The sequence below is a fragment of the Zootoca vivipara genome, chromosome 6 (genome assembly GCF_965207765.1).
Source record: "Zootoca vivipara chromosome 6, rZooViv2.hap1.1, whole genome shotgun sequence".
NCBI lineage: Eukaryota > Metazoa > Chordata > Lepidosauria > Squamata > Lacertidae > Zootoca > Zootoca vivipara.
This window is the reverse complement of record NC_142589.1, coordinates 19,077,287-19,099,126: the sequence shown is the minus strand read 5'-3', so window position 1 is coordinate 19,099,126 and position 21,840 is coordinate 19,077,287. Positions and strand designations below refer to the sequence as shown.

Here is a 21,840-nt window from a genome sequence, read left to right as displayed (position 1 = left end):
ATGTTCTCATGTCATTGCCCACATCTTTATCAGGAGAATTCTAACGTACCTCCTCCCCATCACCAGTTCTGGCCTTGAGCTGATTTTATGATTAAAAATCATCAAGTGCAAAGTGACTAACACACGGTCTTATTCACATCTACTCAATAATAATAATAATAATAATAATAATAATTTATTATTATTATTATTATTTCTACCCCACCCATCTGGCTGGGTTTCCCCAGCCACTCTGGGCGGCTTCCAACAGAAGCTTAAAAATAAATCAAAACATCAGTCATTAAAAACTTCCCTAAACAGGGCTGCCTTCAGATGTCTTCTAAATGTCATACGGTTGTTTATTTCTTTGACATCTGATGGGAGGGCGTTCCACAGGGCACCGCCACCAAGAAGGCCCTCTGCCTGGTTCCCTGCAACCTCACTTCTCACAGTGAGGAAACCGCCAGAAGGCCTTCGGCGCTGGACCTCAGTGTCCAGGTAATATAGTGTTCAGGTATACTCAGAAGGCAGCCCTGCAGAATTCAGTGGACCTTACTTCCCAGCTGCAGGGAATAGGAAAGTGGCCTAAGAAACTGAGCTTGCACAGCAGGATGTCCCTGTTACAAATTCTTCATGTGCTGCAAGTTTGCTGGGTAGCGTTAAGGAAGCTGTTCTCTCAGCTTCAACCTGCTCCCCGCCCTGCAATAATCTGCAATATGGGGTGTGTGTGTCATGGTAATACTGACTTACCTTACAGGGTTCTTGCGAAGACTGCATTCGGGGCCTGAATACGAACTGCTCTGAATACTTGACAGTGCTATACAGATGTTTTAAGTAATATCATTTTAAAAAAGGATACAAATATGTTAGATCATTTTAAAAATCAGTCGGCAAGGTTTTTAAAAACACATTTTAGAAGCTTGCAAAAATAAAGTTCTGTCCTGGTGCTTAAATTTAGGAGCTTTAGGGCAGGCATCCCCAAACATCGGCCCTCCAGATGTTTTGGACTACAATTCCCATCATCCCTGACCACTGGTCCTGTTAGCTAGGGATCATAGGAGTTGTAGGCCAAAACATCTGGAGGGCCGCAGTTTGGGGATGCCTGCTTTAGGGCATTGCCCCTAAGCACACACAGACAGCTTTTTACAACAGATTATTTGCAGATTTATGAACCGCTTCCCAACCGTACGTCCCGACAGCTAATTACAAATAAGATGCAAGAAAGATAAAAATGTTAAAGATTACAAGCTCAAGTCAGCTAAGCCCATTTCCACAACTGTACCATACAGTGGAATGGGGGCTGTCTCATGGCGAGGATCTCTTCTTTGCTAGAGGTTTTTCAACAGAGGTTGGATGGGTGCCTGTCAGGGGTTATTTAGCTATGATGACTGCACTGCAGCGGGCTGGACTCGATGACCCTTGGAATCCCTTCCAACTCTATAATTATGGTAGTGTTTTTCCACAAAGTGACCGGGCCACACTTTAGGGAAAGCCTCCTTGAAACAAAAACTGCAGGGCAAACGATGTAAGAAACACCGCTTTAGTTTCAAACATTTGTATGTGAAATCTAACCAAGACAGCATTTTGTTCCATTTCCTTACCTGAGCCATTTCACATCTTGTGTGTTCTTTCACGTGGCATAAAGGCCCCTTTTGGAAATCTAGTGGAAGTTCTGTGTTAATTGCTTCCACAAAATATCCGTTTGCAACTCTGTCAACCTGGAAAACGGCAAGAGTTTTTTGCGCTGTAATTTCCTGCAGTAGAAAAGGAAGATTAGAAACTGAGACAGAAATGTCATTGCTATGACCAATACAATCCACACCACATCTCAATGCACCCCAGGTCTGAACAACTTCTTGGGTACCCTACCCCTTAAAGCAAAAGCTTCAGATCCTGGGTTGAAGTAGGAAGGTTCAGTGGTGAGAGCACCTGCTTGGCATGCAGAAGGTCTCAGGTTCAATCCCCAACATCTCTGGGCAGGGCTGGGAGAGGGATACCTTCCTGAAACTGCGGAGAGCTGCTGCCAGTCAGTGTAGACAATACTGAGCTAGATGGACCAATGGTTTTCCTGTGTAGAAATAACAAATCCTCCGCACCTCGTTCCAAATCATACAAGAGTTTAATCAGCTTAAATAGATATACAGCAAGACACACCACTCATTTTCTAAAACTACCCTCCGAGCTCACAGGAACTGCAAGAAACAGGGTTACTATAGCAATGCAATTTGTCCCAATCAAAACCACTCCGGTCCACTTGCTAAACTCATGTAGATCCAGAACGCGCAGGATAATTACAGCGGTCAGACACAGGAAAACAAACTACTTGGAGGGGGTGTTTGTTAACTATGAAGTTTTAAAAAAGAGTTACACATACTGTATAAAAGGCAGGAGCACTTTTTAAGATGCCCCGAACAAAAATGATTTAAAAACCAGTACACCCAAGAGTCAGCATTAGATACTAAACCCAAATTCATTGTAGCTCACAAGCTAGACATGTGTCAAAAGGCAGCCAAGATAAATAAGGCTACAAGCCCATGCACACTTGCCTAAAAGTAAGCCTCACTGAACTCAGCGGGGGCTTACTTTTGTGCAAGACATGTTTAGGGTTGCACCGTAAAGGTCACACTGGAAACCACCATGCTAAAAAGAATAAAATGGTGCTAGCGCAAAGTATTCAGACTAGGAGGAGTCCATTCAAAAGTTTTCAAAGGCATTGTTCTTCCAACTATAAGCATCGCACAGCACTACCGAGGTGCAATGGCTTAATGGCTCATGAACGTATATTGGATTCGCCACATCTGTGCAAATTGGCAAAGGAGGGTGGAGGGAGGTGTGAGGCTCTGCAAACATTGAACTGATTGCACAGGAATGTGTCCTCGTGGCTGTGGGTTTGGGGGTGGGGGCAAAATTAAAAGCCAGCTTCTACAATTGGTGGGAGGGTCACATAACCCCATTTTCCCTGAGCGTTGCAGCTTCCACAACACACACACATACACATCATTATGAGATGCTGACATGAATCTGGAAAGAACATCTTAACAACCAACAACAGACCACAGAAGATAATACCCAAGGAGGACCTCTAGGGCAGGGGCGAAGAACGACAGCGAAATGCCATCTTCAGACACCCGGGTGAACAACGGTGTCCTTTTTTTGGAGGGGGAGGGAAGGGGGGGAAATGCCTCAACCCAGATGGTCTCCCAACAAAGGTGCGTCCATTGCGCGGCACGGCTGGAAGGTCATTCATCTTTTTGGACGGCAACCACCTTACGAGGCAGGCAAGAGCTCACTTCCGACCCAGGAGGGACACTGAGAGGCAGGTCTGCCTTCCCAGGCCCTACCGCTGGCTTTGTGTCCCAAGTGCTCCAGCGGACTAATGTTCGACATGCTCCAGCTTTCACACATCTGTCTCTATGCGCAACCGTTCCATGCGCTGAACATTGCGCTCCACGGTGCTGCGGTTGGTGATCTCCTGGGCACAGGCTTGCGGGAACCAGCCCTTCTCGCCATCACGTAGACGCTCACCTAAGTACCAGCCTGCGAGGAGGAGGAGAGAGAAGGGGGATTTGATCCACTGCTCCTAGCCTGGCATCACATTCGTTATTGCCTCCACTTCAAAGGAGCAAAGTTAAGCTAAAACATTCAGCTGCAGCTTCTGCAAACATAAATACAAACCTTTAATTTTCCACATAGGCTACAAAACATTTTTTAAAAAATAAAAATCATTCCTATATTCTGCTTGTAAATCAAACGGCTCCTTGGACAGATGTGTTTCAATGTGAAGTCTATTTCAGCAGCCAAACATTTGCAGTCCTAGGCCTTGGTATAAAAACACCGTAACTGGAGTAGTTCTAAAAGTTTCCAACACAAGATATTTATATCTCTTGTAGTACAAACATGATTCTTCTATTAAAAAAAACCTTTAAGAAGCCACACAGCAGCGTTAACTGTACGGACTTGCAATTTTTAAAAATCTATTATGCTGTATATAGATATGGAGGCTATCAATCATAGTTTTCTTAACTCAGTCTTTCTGAAGTGGCATTTTGTTAAGAGAGAGAAACTTTCTTCTGCTTTCAATTATATTCACTGCACAGGTGGTGGTGATTTCTCTCTCTCTCTCCAAGTCCTGAGGGCCACATTCCCTCATTAGTAATCTTCCAGGGGCCAGCAGCTGGCAGGGCCAGAGGCAACAAGTGGGGCATAGATTCCAGCCATTAAAAAGTCTCTACACCCATCCAGGCAAAATCACAGTTGAAGGACATGTTTCAGCTGGGCAAGGACACTTGAGAAGAGTGTAGATATAGCGTCCGGGGAGGTTCCTCACATACACACCCCACAATCACACCTACAGACTGGGCGTAAATCCCTGGCAGATCTTACTCCAGGTCCTCTCAAACCAGGGCCCGTAAATCTACCTCTGGAAACCGATCTCTTTCCAGAGCACACTTACCTTCCTCCCTGGTCAGGACAAGGACAACATCGCCTTGCTGGAGGGAAATCTCATCCGTCTGCTTGGCCAAGTAAGCCCGTACAATCTCCACCTGCTTGAGATCTTGGAGAAACAGAGGGACACAGAGTGAGTGGCAATGTAGGGATAAAAGGGCAAAGAGAGAGATAGAAGAAAAAGAACAATGCAAGCATTCCTATCTCCCTCCTCTCCTTTTAGAAAAAAAAACCCTTTAAAAGCATGAAGTTCAAAATCAGTTTAATGATAAGAATATAAGTGGGAGATGCAAAGAAAAATAAATGCTGCAGTATGCACTCATGTCCTAGTAGAATTTCTCTCATTCTAGGTTCTTGCCAGTCATGCCCTTCGCAAAGATACTACAAGGCACAGGTGGAGAACCTTTATCTGGCTAGCAGATTATCTCCCCACGCCTGCCAGGCCAAAGCACACCATCACCTGATGTCACAGTGTCATTTAGTGGAAGATGGGTGGGACTGCTCACCTGTCACCCACCCAACAATGTGATAACTTCAGGTGATGCTTTGCTTTGAAGCCCCATTAGTCAGGACTTCAAAGCAAAGTGCAAACAACCCCGTGCTGCTCTTTGAACCTCTGAGAAGTGGAGGTTCAAGGAGCAAAACCGGGAAGGAGAAGCGGTCCTCATTCAGTGGAAACTGCTTCCCTTTCCTGCAGTAAGGCATGCTCCCACTGCTGATATTAGTAAAAAAATTATTAATTTATGCACTGTGACTTGCCATTGTTTTACAGATTATAGTTTAGAAATTATTTATTATTGTTGTTAAGAGTGGATTTCTGTTTAATTTTCATATGCTGATATTTAATATTCTATACCATTCTAATGGATTGTTGAATATTACTTTATTTGATATAAGTTGCTTATTTTAAAGTTATGTTCTATTATCATATTTTTGCATTGGATTAGATTGTTTTAAGGCATACAATCTTTGTTTCTCTTCAGCTTGTAAACTGCCTTGGGTATTGTAAAATAGAAATATGGTATACAAATTAAAACTGAAATGAAAACCAGTCATTGGGTGGTAGGAATGTGCCATTCTCCAGCAAAGGAACAATCAAGAGAGCTCATTTTAAGCTCCTGGTTGCTCCTTCGGAGGCCTGCACTTACCTGACATCAGGCGCAAGACAGGTGGGACTTGAGAGCCTTGACCCACGGACCCAAGATTCCCTACTCCTAGTCTACGGAGCTGAAGTAGGTCAAAACTGCCTCCCACCACATCAACGTCCTGTTTTCCTTTCTCCGCTCAACGGGCAACATTCAGTGGCTATTCATAATGCTCAATCCTCATTGGACCTTTCCTTTAAGAGCGTGTGTTTGTACTTCTGCAGACCTTGAGATTATTCCAAGCTCTGCCAATATCTCCCCTCACATCTCTCAGTGGCACCATTTTTGTCGGCAGGGCAGGGGCCACCTGCGTTTGTTATTAGAGGAGCATCAAATGTGTGGGGATTGAACCTGGGGACTGATGCCTGCAAGGCAGGTCCCCAGCTCCCGAGTTGTGGGGGGCCCTCCTTCATCCGGTTGAAATGCATTGAACCAAAGACACGTGGGAAATATTAGGCAAAGATATAGGGAATGCTTCTGTCAAAGTCCCCCTCTCCCTCTCTTCCATTCCAAAAGCACAATTTTCAGTTTGGCAGGCAAAAGACTTTCAAGAGAGATAGTTATTCCCACACTGCATTAACATTCAGCTTTTGGCCGTCTTCTGGGGAGCAGGCATCCCTTTGGCTAGCCTGCCTGTAGAGATTTGGGGAAGCTGGTCAAGCAGGGAGGCTTTGAGACATTAGGGAATCAATTACATAAGGAGACTCCGGCTGCTGAATCAGGCCAATGGCTCATTTAATCCAATGGCCAAGCAGATGCTCATTATGCCCACAAGCAGGGCCTGAGTGAAACAGCAGCTCTCCCCGCCTGAGATTCACAGCGACTGGTAGTCAGAAGATACTGCCTTAAATAGAGGAGGGAGAACACAACTTTTGAGTTTAGATCCAAAGATTGCATTGACATGAATTTCGATGCAACTTGCTTTCTATTTTGATGCTATGGTTTATGTTTTCTGCTTTGATGCTATGCTATGGTTTTGTTATATTGACTTTTCATTCCAATACTTTCCATTAACTGAACCGTTTCCTGGTTTGCTCATCAAACACTTTGGGTTTCCCTTGGAAAGCAAACCAACCTATTAAAATGGGGGGGGGGATGCCGGTCTGTACAACCTGTCGGCTTCCTGCCTGGCCTGCTGCCAACAAAGGGAGGGGTTGCATCTCAGTGACAGAGCAGATGCTTTGCATGCAGAAGGTCCCAGGTTCAATTCCTAAGCAAGTCCAGGCAGGCTTGTAACCCTGAAGTGCCACACTGCACGTAATAGAATCATAGAACTGTGGAGTTGGAAGGCACCCTGAGGGTCATCTAGTCCAACCCCCTGCAACACAGGACCTTCTGCCCGACTGGGGCTCGAACCCATGACCCTGAAAGTCTCATGCTCCACCAACTGAGCTATGAGCTAGATGGACCAAAGGACAGACTCAGCATAAGGCGGCGGAATGAAAACACGAAAGTGCTCAATTTCCTGCAAACACTGAACATTTGCAACAGCAGAAAGTCAACTTGCTATATTCTCTCAAATTGAGCTCTCCCCTAGACAGCCAAACTCTGCTTGAACCACCAGAGGGAGCACTAATCTCAGTTCCTTTTTGGATTTTTGCTCTCTGCACTCAAGGGTGGAAAAAAGTCACATTCCTTATTTAGCACTGTCCTCCCCCCCCTCCTCTCCCCCTCGGGGAGAACAGAGGGCAAGGCACCTCTTAAAGGGGCAGAGCCAAGACCAGGGGTCAGCAAACTTTTTCAGCAGGGGGCCGGTTCACTGTCCCTCAGACCTTGTGGGGGGCCAGACTATATTTTGAAAAAAATATATGAATGAACGAATTCCTATGCCCCACAAATAACCCAGAAATGCATTTTAAATAAAAGGACACATTCTACTCATGCAAAAAAATGCTGATTCCCGGACCGTCTGCGGGCCGATCTAGAAGGCGATTGGGCCGCAGCCAGCCCCCGGGCCTTATTTTGGGGACCCCTGGCCAAGACCAACACCCCACCCCCTTGCAGAGAACCTGACCTGCCTGAATGGCTCCCCTCTTTCAGGTAAGGGGTTGGAATACGCCCAGATTTTTTTGATCCTTTGCAGTGAGAAGCACCTTCAGGCTGGCTTCAAAAGTAGAACAGCACATTCGGGCCTGCTCTTTGAGGAAGCAGATGGGAACATCTGTAACTTGAAACATCATCTATGTTTAGATGCCAGGCAAAAAACTTTTATTTTAATCCATGATGTGGGCCCTTCCTCTGGAGGACAATAGGCTCCCTTTTTTTAATCTTCCAGTGGGGTGGGGGCTCTGTATTTGACCTGCCTTTTATATATAAAATGGACAGGTGGTTTTAGGTTTTCATTTGGTTCTGGTTTTTATACACCGGGCTTAATATTTGCACCATTTTGTAAGCTGCTTTGGGTCACCTCTTGTGGAAAAAGCAACCGATAAATGCTAACACTGCTAACAACAAGAATGCTAATAATAATTATGATGCTGATGCTGATAGCTTGCAACAGGCATGGCCAAGGTGCTGCCCTCCAGACATCATGAGACTACATCTCCCATCATGGTCAATGGTTAGGGATGATGGGAGTTGTAGTCCACCAAAAACATCCAGAGGGCAGCATGTTGGCTACCCCTGGGCTTAGGGCCTCAGGATGGGCTATTCCCAGTGATCTCCATCCACTAGAACAAGGGCTTTAGCAGTCGCAGATAAGGCAAGTTTTAATACTGCACAACAGAGGAATCCAAAGGAAGGCACAGGAGCTTGTTGTGCACTCTAGAAACCTGCTTAAATGTTCTCTTGGGCAACAACATTCCGCAGTTGCAAAGGATTTTGCCAGTGGAACCAGCGTACCATTAAATAGAACGGACGCCCTTGGAAAGTGCACTCTCCTTCACTGGAGGTTTTTAAACAGAAGTTGGATGGTAATCTGTCGGGGATTCTTTGGTTGAGATTCCTGCATTCTAGGGGGTTGGACTAGATCAGGCATCCCCAAACTTTGGCTCTCCAGATGTTTTGGACTACAATTCCCATCTTCCCCGACCACTGGTCCTGTTAGCTAGGGATCATGGGAGTTGTAGGCCAAAACATCTGGAGGGCCGCAGTTTGGGGATGCCTGGACTAGATGACCCCCCAGGGTCCCTTCCAACTCTACAGTTCTGTGATTCTATAAGCACAGCACTGGATGCAACCACTTAATCCAGCCCTGGAGGGGGACAATGACAACTTTAGAGCCCAACAACAAGGGGGTGGAGGGAAGGAGCTCCAGCCCTGTTTTAGAGCCACTATTCAAGACTCAGTTCAGCTCTCCATAAATACAGCAAGCTCTTTTTAAGTGAAGCGCAAGATTTTCAAATAATAATAATAAGTTGTACCTCCTTTGCTGGCAGTGTCCTTCTCCTTGTCTTCCCTGTGCATCAAAGCCCTGATCCATCGGGCCCGGTCGCTCCTGCCAAAAGCACAGAATTCAAAGCATTTCCAAAGCAAATATATTGTTGTGATTTTGGGGAGTGTGGGGTCAAGTCTGGATAATACCCCCCAAGTCCCTTCCAATTATTGAAGGGGTAGAATGTATCTGTTGGGGTAGAATGCAGAAGAGCAAGCTTGCCAAACCAGTTCCTTCATCAAGTCAATACCTTTGGCTGTTAAGTACCGTGATTTAGCATGGCAAAAGAAGTTGCTATTTTACCATAGAGGAAAAACAGGTGGGCTGCCACACTGGAGAACTATAGGCCAGAGTTGTGGCAAAGGAACCCGAAGCAGTCTGGAAGCTGGAGACACAGAGACTTAACTTGCTCCATGCTGGACTTTGGGACTTCCCAAAGGAAACCTAATAGAGAAGCAATATCTGTTGGGGAGTTAATGCTGTGAGCCCTTCCATCCTATGCTCAGGTTGTAGGTACAAATAAACAATATATTCTAAAGGCATCATCTCCAGTGACCTTCATTCCAAGGAAATTGAACCCTGGAAAAAGCCCTTTTGAACCCTGGAGTCTCTCACTCCTCAGAGACTGGGGTGGCATGTAACAAAATAAGCATTATGGGCTATATTCTGTGTTAATCCTACTCAAAGCAGACCCACTAAAAGCAATGGACCCAAGTTAGGCATGGTTGTTAATTTCAGTGGGTCAATTCTGAAAATTTGTTTGTTTGTTTGTTGCCCATCTGACTGGGTTGCCTGAGCCACTCTGGGCGGCTTCCAACAGATTAAAACATCAAGCGCAGTAAAACACAGTTAGAAGGACTAAGGTTAGCTACAACCCTATATATTTAATGCATTTTATCCCACTGGGAATAGGTTCCCAAGGTGTCTTGCAAATATAAACTCCGCTACCTTCAGGCTTATGGGACGCAGGTGGCGCTGTGGGTTAAACCACAGAGCCTAGGGCTGGCTGATCAGAAAGTCAGCAGTTCGAATCCCTGCGACGGGGTGAGCTCCCGTTGCTCGGTCCCTGCTCCTGCCAACCTAGCAGTTCGAAAGCACGTCAAAGTGCAAGTAGATAAATAGGAACCGCTACAGCGGGGAGGTAAACGCCGTTTCCGTGTGCTGCTCTGGTTCGCCAGAAGCGGCTTTGTCATGCTGGCGACATGACCCGGAAGCTGTACACCGGCTCCCTCGGCCAATAACGCGAGATGAGCGCCACAACCCCAGAGTCGGTCACGGCTGGACCTAATGGTCAGGGATCCCTTTACCTTTACCTTCAGGCTTAGACACAGATACAGGAATGAGGGATGGAAGCGAAGAGGAAGAAAGCAAACTCAAGATCAGGAATGAGGAACTTGTGTCCCCCAGATGTTGTTGGACAATGCCCATACTGCCTGGCCATTGGTCATGCTGGCAGGGAACGATGGGAGTTGTAATCCAACAACTTCTCCACCCCTGCACTAGCTCTTAGTTACACAGTTCTTGGATTGGTGGAGCATCTGCTTTGCATGCAGAAGGTCTGAGGTTCAATCATTGACGTCTGCAGGTAGGGGCTGAGAATGTCCACCATCTGAAACCCCGGAGAGCCACTGCCAGTCAGTGTAGATGATACTGAGCTGGATGGACACAAGGCTTCATCCCATGAAGGCACAGAGGGCTGAAGGGTAGGGAAAGTCAGGTGCAAACAGCCACCCCCCAACAGCAAGCACAGAAATCTCTCCAGTGCCCACCCTCCCCATCACAACTGCCCCGGAAGGTGACACCAACCCTCTGCACCCATCAAACCAATACTCACAGGGATTCTGTGGCCAGCACTATCGCCTCCCGCTTGCCTTCGCTGTCCTTGTTCATGGTCACACGGAACAAGTGGCCAAAGCGGAATGCACCACTCGAACCCGGCTTGGCGGGGGGAGAAGAGGGAGTATCCGGGTTTTCAATTTTGTCCACCGAAAGCTGGTCAAGCATGGCGTAGTTGAGAACCATGTAGCTCTCCTCGCTGCAAGAAATAAAAGAGAGCTGGTGAAAGGGACCGGGCAAGAGCCAAGAGCCAGGAAGATCGAAACAGAATTGTGTACAGCGGAATTGCACTAACGTTTTACTTGCTACAAAATTGTTTTGCGAACAATGAAAGCGTCCCCAAGGCAACTGTCATCATTATCTTCCTTCTATAATGGCGGCCGTAGAACCTCCAGATGTCGCTGGACTACAACTCCCATAATCCCCCAACAACTGGGCATGCTGGGTGGGGCTGATGGGATTTGGAGTCCAGCATATTCTGGAAGGCAGGAGGCTGGGGAAGGCTGTAAATAGATTAATCTACTGGCTGTGTTGTTTTCGACAGCTTGTGACAAAGCATCCTAAAATATCCCAGAGCTCCTCCAAAGTTCCCTTATCGTTATCATCATCATTTATTTGTATTCTGCCTCGGCAGTGGCGCCCTCCCTGTGGAACGCCCTCCCATCAGATGTCAAGGAGATAAAGCTACACAACTTCTACAAGACATCTGAAGGCAGCCCTGTATTGGGAGGTTTTTCATGATTGACACTTTATTGTGTTTTTATATGTGTTCAAAGCTGCCCAGAGCGGCTGGGGCAACCCAGCCAGATGGGCAGGGCATAAATAATAAAATCATCATTATTATTCCATAATAATATTCCACTCTCAAGGCGGCTTACAACTTGAAAAGATTTACATGATTACAACAATATACAGGTGAAACTCGGAAAATTAGAATATCGTCGAAAAGTGTATTTATTTCAGTAATGCAACTTAAAAGGCGAAACCAATATATGAGATAGATGCATGACAACCAAAGCAAGATATGTCAAGCCTTTATTTGTTGTAATTGTAATTATTTGTCATTAGGCGGGTCAATTATAAATAGTATGCAATTAATGAAATGTAATAGCGATGTTTATTTTTGTATTATTGTAACTATTTGTTTTATTACTGTGGAATTTCCAAAAGAAAGCATTTATAAAAATTAAAATTAAAACAAAAAATAATACATTGCATTACTGAAATAAATGCACTTTTCGATGATATTCTAATTTTCCGAGTTTCACCTGTAACAAAAGCAGTTGCGAGCAAAAAAACACACAAAAAAACATATCAAAATGTGTGCCACAAAGTTAGACAATAGCCACACAAGTCGTAATAAGATCTAAAAATAAAGATACCAATTTTTTTATAAAGATCAAAATTAACAGCTCCAAAATTAAATATTGACCTCAACAAACACCCCTAATCAATACCCCACCCCAAGAGTTTGCAAGCATCCCAGGAAGCAGGTTGTGAAGGACTCTCAGCCAAGACGGTCTCTGGCCTCTTCGCCAGCCTCAACTTTTGTAGCTGGAGTCAGTCAGTCAGTCAGTGCCCCTCCCTCCCAACCAGGCAGAAAGAGGCCAGCAAGGAAGGGAGCTGGTCTTGCAGGATTCACATGGAAGAGCAAGATGGTCCTTCCTTGGGGAAATTCTTCGTTCAAGGCTCTTTGCTTGCTGTACGACAGGGCTGGAGAACCTGCGGGACCTCCAAGCCTGGATGGACTCCAACTCCCATCAACCCCAGCCAGCACAACCCCAGCCAGTCAGGGATGATGGGAGTTGGAGTCCAGCAACCATCTGGAAGACTGCAGGCCTCACAGCCCCTGCTACGGAATGATTTAAAAAAATAATAATGAAATGAAATGAAAAATCAGTTGCTCTGGCATTCCGCAGCCAATTCCATAGAGAGTGACTGAAGCCTGATGTGTGAGAGAGGAAGAGTTTTCCCATGACAGACAGAAGCCTGGCTCCTCTCTTCGCCAAGAATTCCCATTAAAGAATCACTTGGGAATGGGCAGGCCACGAACCACATCCCCCTCGGCAGGCTCTTCCCACATAAATCAGCCGCTCGCCATTCCACAGCAAGCAGGCAAGAGACATTGGGGGGGGAGAGAGAGTTTCCCCCAAATGACATTAAAAAAAGAATGAGGGAAGGAAAAAACTAGGGAAAGAGAGTCTTCGCCAGGACGACGAATCTCAGAGAAGGAATGTAGGGACAGGGCTACAGTCCCACAATCTTGCAAAAAACCAATGACTTCACATTCCACAGGGAATTCCTCGGCTCCCTCCTTATCGCAAAAGACGGTTCTTAAGTGTTTCTGCACACCAGCGCCTGGCCAGAAACAGCCTCGCCACCCGACCCCAAGTGACCAAAAACATCCCAAAACTTCAAAACATCAAATATTAACCCACTGAAGGGGCAATGGTTATAATCGGGAGGTTGGTAAACCCTCAAGCATGACACAGACTCTTTTGGGGTTTTACCTCAGTCGCTGGGAAGCGGGCCTTAAAGGCACCCAGAAACTCAACCCTTCTTAAAAGGAATCTACCTAATTTTCTATTTTCTTTTTTTGTATCACAGAACATATCAAGAGTGAGACTAAGAGAGAATTAAACCAGGTTGACCAGGGAGACCTGGGTTCAAATCCCTGTTCAGCCCTTTTTCATGTGCCCTGTAGGTGTGGAGGGTGGAAACATAAGAACAGGCCTTTTTAGTGGTGGCTCCCAGGTTTGTGGGATGTTCTGTCCAAAAAGCACACCTGGCATGATCACTTCAATCCTGGAAGGATAAGCAACCAGTGCCTGTTAATGCAATGGTTTGAGGACTTACAATACCCTTGCTACATTTAAACATATTTCTTATAAACATCAGTTTCATGTGGAAAGCTATCTGGACATTTGGATGGCTAATATAGATTTGCATATTTTATATTAAGATGGTTGGACAGTGTTCTCGAAGCTACGAACATGAGTTTGACCAAACTACGGGAGGCAGTGGAGGACAGGAGTGCCTGGCGTGCTATGGTCCATGGGGTCACGAAGAGTCGGACACGACTAAACGACTAAACAACAACAAATATTAAGATGGATGTGTCGATGGCTATTGTATTTTCAGTGTGAGATGATGAGGGTTTCGTTTATTTCCCATTTCCCCCTCTGTTTTTCTTTCTGTGTTAAATTTGCTAGAAATATTAATTTAAAAAGAGGCACCATCAGAGATTGAGGTGGCATTTGCCAAATGAATGAGGCAGAGCCTTGATGAAGTGCATTGCGAGCAACTTCATGAGGATATATATATATATATATATATATATATATATATATATATATATATATATATATATCAGCACAAAATAAAATTCCTCACACGTGAGGTGAAGTTTGTTCCACAAAAAATGGCCTCTCACACACCTCTTTTTCTTGGTGATGATCAAGACATCATTGAACACAAAGAGATAGCAGTTCCCACGTCCAGAGCCCTTCCGGAAAATTCCACCTTCTTCCACCAGAGGCATGGAGAGTTCTCCCCTTTTCAGCAGCCACCGGGAAGCAGAAATCAGCGGGAAGTTCTGGGGGAAGACCCAGGGTGACATTGGTCAATATAGCAAATTCAACCAAATGGTTATAACATCATGGAACCAGACACATTCAGAGTTAGCCAGGGGCAAATCCAAAATGGCACTGTCCCCCAGACCGCTCCCAACTTAAAACACAGCCCCTCCTCAAAATACTCCCTTTCTTTTGTCTCCAAAAGGGAGTTAAGACACAACAACCCTGCGAGGTAGATTAGGTAGAAGGACAGCAGTTGGCCCAAAGTCACCAAGGGAGGCTGAGTGAGGATTTGCAGCCCCCCCCCCCGAGTCCAAACAGTACACCACAACTTGCCATCAAGCCTAAGGGGCAGAGCCGCGCTAGGGAAAAAAAGATTTACACCTTCCAAATCTCACACCTTGATCTTTCCAAACTCCAGCTGCTTCTGCAACGTGTACATCTGCTCGGTTCTCTCCATGGTGTGGGCCCCCTCGTTGCACCTCTTCACGAGCTGGGGCATAAAGGAGAGGCAGAAACATACTTTTGTAAATGCAACACCGTCTCTATCGTCATCTCCTGCACAAGTGGGAGCTGCAGGAAAAATAATAATGGGGCAACACGGGGGTGCTCCTGTGCACCTCTCCAGCCTGCCATTCCTAACCCTCCTTGGTGACACTCCATTCCATGCCTTTGGCTCCATTCTATTTCCCATCCCACCTGGTTTTCTGGGTCCCCCCCTCCAGTCCATCAGTCAGCATTCCATGCTCACTTAACATGCTTAATCCTCACTGGGCTGCTTCCCTCTTCCCCCTTTTTTTTTGGGGGGGGGACACACAGGTTGGGTACATCTGCAAAGTCTCTTACCTTACTGATGGCCTTCAAAGCCTGAGTCGCTGCTTCGTAAGCTCTGCTATGCAACTGGGTTTTCTGGCAGACAGTCTGAAATGGAAGAGAACATCCACACAACTTTTTTTTTTTCCTTCCAAAACTATTGGCTGCCCATACCTGCAACCTGTTCTTGACAGTCCACTCAGCTAAGGAAGGGGAAAATCTGAGAATTTTAGTTTATTGGTTTTGTGTTTTTTTTCCATCCTGAGGTCAGTTTGCCACAGTTCTACATCAGTATGCAATTTAAAAAATAATTCTCATGAAAATGCATATTATTTTCCTCCTTACTTCCTCGAATATACATGTTTTGGAATGCATTTTTTTGCCAAACAGAAAGCATTTTTTAAATATGTTGTTTTCATGAATAAATGCATCCTGATGCACAATTTATCCCACCATATGAATTTCTGGACATATTGCTTGGATGAAGAACTGCAAATTTTGAAGGATGACTGTGTTTCAGTTTGCGCTTAGTTTTGGGAAATGCCTAAACCAAGTAGAATAGGTCTGATCAGAACACAGAGAATATTACTATTAGAATTGCAGGGTTTAAGGTATATTATTCAGTCTTCTCAGTAACATGAAGCCATCTTAAAGAACATGCAGATCAGTGAGGGGCCCAGGAAATCTGGGGTCAGGTACAAATGAATGAGAAGCATAAACAGCTTCCTCACCAGGGTCTAGCAGCATGGCCTTTTAATGAGGTTTGAAGGTCAGAGGAAAGAACCCCAGCTTTCAGCCTGATGAATGGTAGACATTAATATTGTGTTTTAATGCTGCAACCCTACCCCTGGTACTTTAGGATGATAGGCAGGTAAACAACAAACAAACAAACAAACAACAACAACAACAGATGGGCATATATATTTCCATGTGCCCCTCCGCTTGCTCTTACATCCATCAGAAGAGGCAAGCGAGTAACTCTCTGCATGGGGTTGATAAGGAAGGAAATCAAGGGAAGGCTGCCACACTCTGGTTTCTGCTCAATGTGTTTCAGGGTCTCTTTAAAGGCAGGATTCGTGGTTCTGCAACGGAACAGAAAACACCACTTCAGCTTCTTGTGATTGATGCAATGCACACTTTTTACACTTTAAACGGATAACCTGAACACACACACAGTCACCTCCTGGTGCAAGAAAGAGTAGAGTATCAAATTGGGTGTTTCAATGAATTCAGCTGCTACCTACCTTGAATTAAGGGTTGAATCCAAATTAGTCCTGCTCAGAGCTGACCTACTGAAGTCAATGGGCATGACTAACTTAGGGCCATTAATTTCAGTGGGTCTATTCTGAGTAGGATTAAGTTGGCATTCAGTAGCACTTACTTAGAACCATACAGTTATAGAGCTGCCAGGCATGCTTGTGTTATTATTCCCATATCGCAGATGGGGGAGGCTGAAGGCTGAGGCCACTTGGGTTCATAGCAGGGGCAAGATTCTAAGTCTCTACACCAAGCCACATGGGTTGGACTTTAATACACTAAAGCTTATAAATAATCCTTTAAGTTTGGGGGGCGGAGGATGACTGGAGTCACTTACAACAGCTTCTGAAGGGTCCTCTGTTGGTAGACTTCATTCGAACAATAGATGACATATGGATTAAAATTATTAGTTGCGTGAGCCTCTACGATGTCGCTGATGTCCGGGATCAGGACGTTCTCCTGATGTCTTTTCTCCAAGTCCTCAAAAAAGCTAGAGGCACAATAAATAAAAGGGAGGTTTCGTGGTCAGCCTCCTCTGCATATTTCAGCTTGTCAATATCCTTCTTAAACTGTGGTGCCCAGAACAGTTAAGCCGATCCAAAGGTGAACAGTCCTTCTAGCTGACGGTGTTGATGGTTTTTGGCTGCTACCAATAAGTGGCCCCGGGAATTCTTTGTGTTTTGATTCTACATCTAAATCTCTGTATAGGCTGAGCAGTGCCAACCGTGAGGAGAGATGAGCCATCTGCTCAGTGATGGGGCTGATTTTAATCCTATACCCTTCCCCTCCAAGGATCTCGGTAGGAATCCTCACAACCACCTTGCCAGGTAGGTCAAAAAGGCCAGCTCAAGGTCACCCAGTGTTGCTTTCTAGCTGAGCAGGGATATGAATTTGGTTGTCACCAAGTCCAACACTCTAACTCAGGGATGGGGAGCCTGTTATAACTGCTACACCACACAGGCAGCTGCCTGAGGTTCAAGATTTACCTCTTGCTGGCAGCCAGGATATCCCCAATGTTGGAGAAGAGGTGGTGGTGATCTGTCTGATTCATGGTGTCCTTCAGTGCCTCCGATTTCATGAAGTGGTTCACCAGTATCTCCAAGCTGCGCATGTAGGAATACTCGGAGGTAATGATCTCAAAGATCGCCTGCAGGGGAAAAGGATGGAGAGAGAGAAAGGTGAACACGAGGGGACAGCCCTTCATAGCTGATCATGGAACTGTAGAGGCAGAAGGAACACGAAGGGTCATCTAGTCCAACCCCCTGCAACGCAGGAATCTTTTGCCCAACGTGTAAGTAAGACCCACAACACTGAGGTTAAGAGTCCCATGCTCTTCCAACTGAGCTGTTCATCCAGCTATGTGGAGGGGGTGCATTTTCAGATGCTGGCAAGTGAAATGTTGGTCTGCAGCCACCAACATTGGCACCATCTGGATGGAAGTGTGGGCAAAAAGTCTGGGGCTCCATTCTCCAGAATGATGAGTCGGATTTCCCCCCCCCTCCCCCAAAACCCCCCAGCAACCCGCTTTAGCAATCTGACATTTATTGTTTATGCTCTGGCAATGCGTTCTACGTCAGGCTGCCTTTGAAGATGATTTGGAAACCACAGTTAATACACAATTCAGCAGCCAGATTGTTGACTAGGCAGCATGGTCAGAACACACAACACTAGTTTTGCCATGAATGCATTTGTTTCCGGGCTCCATTCAAAATAATAGTTTTGACCTATAAAGCCTGATGTGGCTCAGGACACCAATAGCTCAAGGGCTGCCTCCTGCCACATGAACTGAGCCAGACCCTGTGATCATAATCTGAGGCTGTTCTTCTCATGTGCCTCTCCTCCATGGGAGGTTCAGAGGGTGGCAACACAAGACGGGGACTTTCCAGTGGTGGCTCCCTGCACTTGTGGAATGCTCTCCCCTCAGGGAGGCACGCCTGGAGCGCCAAGCAGGAACCTTGTTTGAGCCTCCTGGCTTCCCTTACCTCCTGCCGTTTGCGCTCTTCCGGGGAGATCTGCTCCAGGATGCCAGCTTCCTGCACCTGCAGAAGACAAATTCTGAGTGACTTGCAGACTCACTGCTAGTTTCCAGGCATCCCTTCTGTGGAGCCACATGACCAAGGACCCCACAGGTGGCCATGGGGGTGCAGGAACGGCACTTTTTTTTAAAAAAAAAAACAAACCCTGCAAGTCACATAGAATTCAATGGGGTTTTCTCCCTGGTAAGTGGTTATAGGATTACAGGGTGACCATTTTTAGGTTTAGAACTCATTTTATGAAGAATAAAAATCCATCTTTTGTTTTTAGAACATGGGGAAAAAAGTTACAGGAGTGAAACTACGAAGCATTTCCCATGAAGACGATACAACTCTGCCCCTCTTCACTGCCACTACATATTATCCCAGAACTAAAGTCACTCACACTGAACAAGCCAGATTGATTTTTCCATTATTCTTGTTATTTATTTATATAACAATCAAAAACATCAGGTGGGGAACACCAGGCTTAGGGGCTGGATGTGGCCCTCTAGGCAGCTCTGTCCAGCCCCTGGAACTCTCCCCAGGCCACACCCCTAGTTGCCCTTGCTTCACCCCCTCCTTAGGTGTTTTTGCCTGGCTGGAATGTGCCCTTGAACTCTGATCATGCCTCTTGCTTAGCTGGATGGAGGAGGGAGACGGGTTGTGTGTAGAAATCAGCCTACTGTACAAAGGTAAAATTAGCATCAGTTGCTCCTCCTACTTTAGCCTCTGGCCCCACCCACCTCAGGACATTGTTCAGAAGGGTATGTGGCCCTCAGGCTGAAAAAGCTCCCCCTACTTTTACTGGTTTACATAAAACAATGTAACGTATTCCTTCCAAAATGCCAATTATATCAAATGTTAAAAGCAAGCCAACATAGAATATAATCAAAATGCAAATGAAATCAGAAAAGTTAAAACATACAAAGTACATGTTAGAGAAAAGCATGCCTGGGGAGGTTAGAAAGTGTTTGGGCAGGTGCAGAAATAAATCTAGCCTAACAACAATGGGCAGGGAGTCCAGGAGGGTACCTGGTGCCACACTAATGGATCGATTCCTTGCAAATGCAGAACAAACATTACGTGGCACTTGCAGAGTTGCTAGGGAGCTCCTTGCTCAGGGAGTTTCCACTCTCACCTGCAACGCCCCCAGGCAAAGCTTGAGAAGAAAAGGGGGAAACATCAGAGCTGCGTTTCAGCAAACTCCATAAATCCTGCCAGGTGAAGCAGATGAACTTTGGAACCATCTCAGGAGGAAATGTTTAGTTGTTTTTTTTAAAAAAAAAGTGGAGGATACCAGGTGAGATAAGAAAAGGCAGGTGAGCCTCCGGGGCAAAGCCACTCCTTCGGGTCACATCACCCCAGCTGAATGTTGCACCATCCATTTCTCCAAGGCAATTCTGTCTACCGCAGGGGAACTTCTACAGAGAGTCCCACAGTGGCCAAAACACACATGTTGGGAAGGGTGCAGGAGACAGATGTGCAAATATTGACTGAAGCAGAAGTAATCCACCTGAAGTACATTACTAGAATATAGGACGCTCCCTAATCCAGAGTTAGAGCACTGCGCCCATCTAGCCAAGTGCAGTGGCCCTCCAGGATGTCAGGCAGGGATCTCTCCCAGCCTGACTTGGAGATGCTGGGGATTGAACCTGGGACCTTCTGCATACCACGAAGTTATGCCTCCTCCTGCTCAACTTCTGAGAATTCAGTGATGGTGTGTGCCAGTATAGCAGTATGCGGCTTGAGCACATATAGTTCCCACATCAAACTGCCCATGTGCCGAGGCCATCAGAGTCAAGGAAGGGGGCAAACCAGCAAGAGGGTCTTTCCCAGTTGTAGTACACTCCCCGACAAGTCTTGCCTGGCATCCACACTGCTCTATTTTCAGAATTAGGGAAGGATCCCAGAGACCCACTGTCAGAACGAACTCATTTGAGGGAGCCGCAGCTCATTTATGAACCCGCCCGGTCCCTTAAATCGTTTGCACTGCATTTATATCCAGTGGGTTATGTTGCAAAACAGCTCTGCGGAAGCTGGGAAAGTTGGGGGTTAATAAATGCAAACAAGTCCTGAGCTTCACCGACCAGTGGCGCAAAAAGTATTTCTATAAGGGACCCAAAATGAAATGGAAGAAACTGACTGTCCTTCAAAACAGAAGAACCCCCCTTGTGGACCACAGACCACAGATGGGTGGGGCTAGTGGCCTTTCAATCACCTGATGTCACTGGTACATCATGTGCCCATGTACTAAATCGTCAGTGATCAGCTAGTGCTTTTCATCTTTGCTGTGCCTTTACCTGCTCTATAGCTGACATCACGTGTAGGTCAGGTGGGCATGTTCTGGCCAAAATGGACCAACTGGGAAGGCCTACTGGGCCTGATTAAAGGAGGTTCCCAGCTGCTGTTCTCAAAGACGGGGTCCCTCACCCTCTAGCAATCTCCCTTTCCTACCTCTGGCAGCTGGCTCCAGTTGATGTGAGCAGGCCTGTAGTTCTTCACCACAATGGTGGAGGAATCTGTGGCAGGAGGTTCCTCGGGGATGGTGTCCACCTCTAGGAGGTCATCATCTGACTCGTGGCTGATGGAGTTGAGACCTTTCTCGCGAATCTCTTGATACAGGCGGGGATCTGGGATAGAGAAGTGGTACGGATCAGCGATGCTGAGAAAACCTCAGGCTGCCCAAAGGTAACTCTCTGCTCCCCAAAGACACACACATTTTCCCTACCAATGTGCTAATGCTATGGAAGCGCATTACCAATATGAATCTTATATACCAAGAGTGGATGATGCGAGGCCCTAGACATTCCTGAACAACATCTCCCACCATCTCTGACCATTTGGGGCTGATGGGAGCTGGGATTCCCCAAAACATCTGTGGGTTTCACAGTACACTGGCTTTCCCTGCTATGCAGTAATAGTGAACTCGTTCTTCTGCATTTATATATTTTATGCAGCAAACATCAGAAGGATTTGGAGAAAACAAGGTTTGCTCAAGTATATTAAACAATATATTTTAGGGGAAAGAAAGCTTTCAAGGGGAATCAAGAGTCTCAGCTATGCATGCAGAAGTTCCCAGGTTCAATCCCCAGCATCTCTGGGTAGGTCTGGGGATGTCCCCTTGCCTAAAACCCCAAAGAGCTGTTGCCAGTCAATGTAACTAACCCTGAGCTGGATGGAACAGCGGTCTGACTCAGGAAAAGGCAGCTACCCATGTTAACAAGCTAAAGGGGTGTGTGTGTGTGTGTGTGTGTGTGTGTGTGTGTGAGAGAGAGAGAGAGAGAGAGAGAGAGAGAGAGAGAGAGAGAGAGAGAGAGAGAGAGTGCAAATAGCCCAAACAACACTTGAAAATGGAGCCCGGAATGCTGCCTGACTGAAAGGGGTGGTTTGGGGGATGGAAT

The 21,840-nt window shown here is 46.1% G+C and overlaps 1 protein-coding gene across 2 annotated transcripts in view; it reads right to left on the bottom strand.

Annotated features, from left to right (window-relative positions):
* Positions 1 to 2,079: 2,079 nt before the first annotated feature.
* Positions 2,080 to 21,840, bottom strand: part of ARHGEF16 (Rho guanine nucleotide exchange factor 16) — a 34,666-nt gene continuing 14,905 nt past the window's right edge. For both annotated transcript variants that reach the window (XM_088671674.1, XM_035121085.3), the window contains exons 4-15: positions 20,894 to 21,069; positions 18,407 to 18,463; positions 17,411 to 17,571; positions 16,762 to 16,914; positions 16,120 to 16,249; positions 15,201 to 15,275; positions 14,755 to 14,847; positions 14,217 to 14,374; positions 10,778 to 10,978; positions 8,933 to 9,006; positions 4,433 to 4,534; positions 2,080 to 3,516 (exon numbers count right to left, since the gene is read on the bottom strand). In XM_088671674.1, coding sequence (XP_088527800.1) covers positions 3,377 to 3,516; positions 4,433 to 4,534; positions 8,933 to 9,006; positions 10,778 to 10,978; positions 14,217 to 14,374; positions 14,755 to 14,847; positions 15,201 to 15,275; positions 16,120 to 16,249; positions 16,762 to 16,914; positions 17,411 to 17,571; positions 18,407 to 18,463; positions 20,894 to 21,069 — 1,520 coding nt within the window. In that variant the 3' untranslated portion in view covers positions 2,080 to 3,376. The remainder of the gene's footprint in view (positions 3,517 to 4,432; positions 4,535 to 8,932; positions 9,007 to 10,777; positions 10,979 to 14,216; positions 14,375 to 14,754; positions 14,848 to 15,200; positions 15,276 to 16,119; positions 16,250 to 16,761; positions 16,915 to 17,410; positions 17,572 to 18,406; positions 18,464 to 20,893; positions 21,070 to 21,840) is intronic.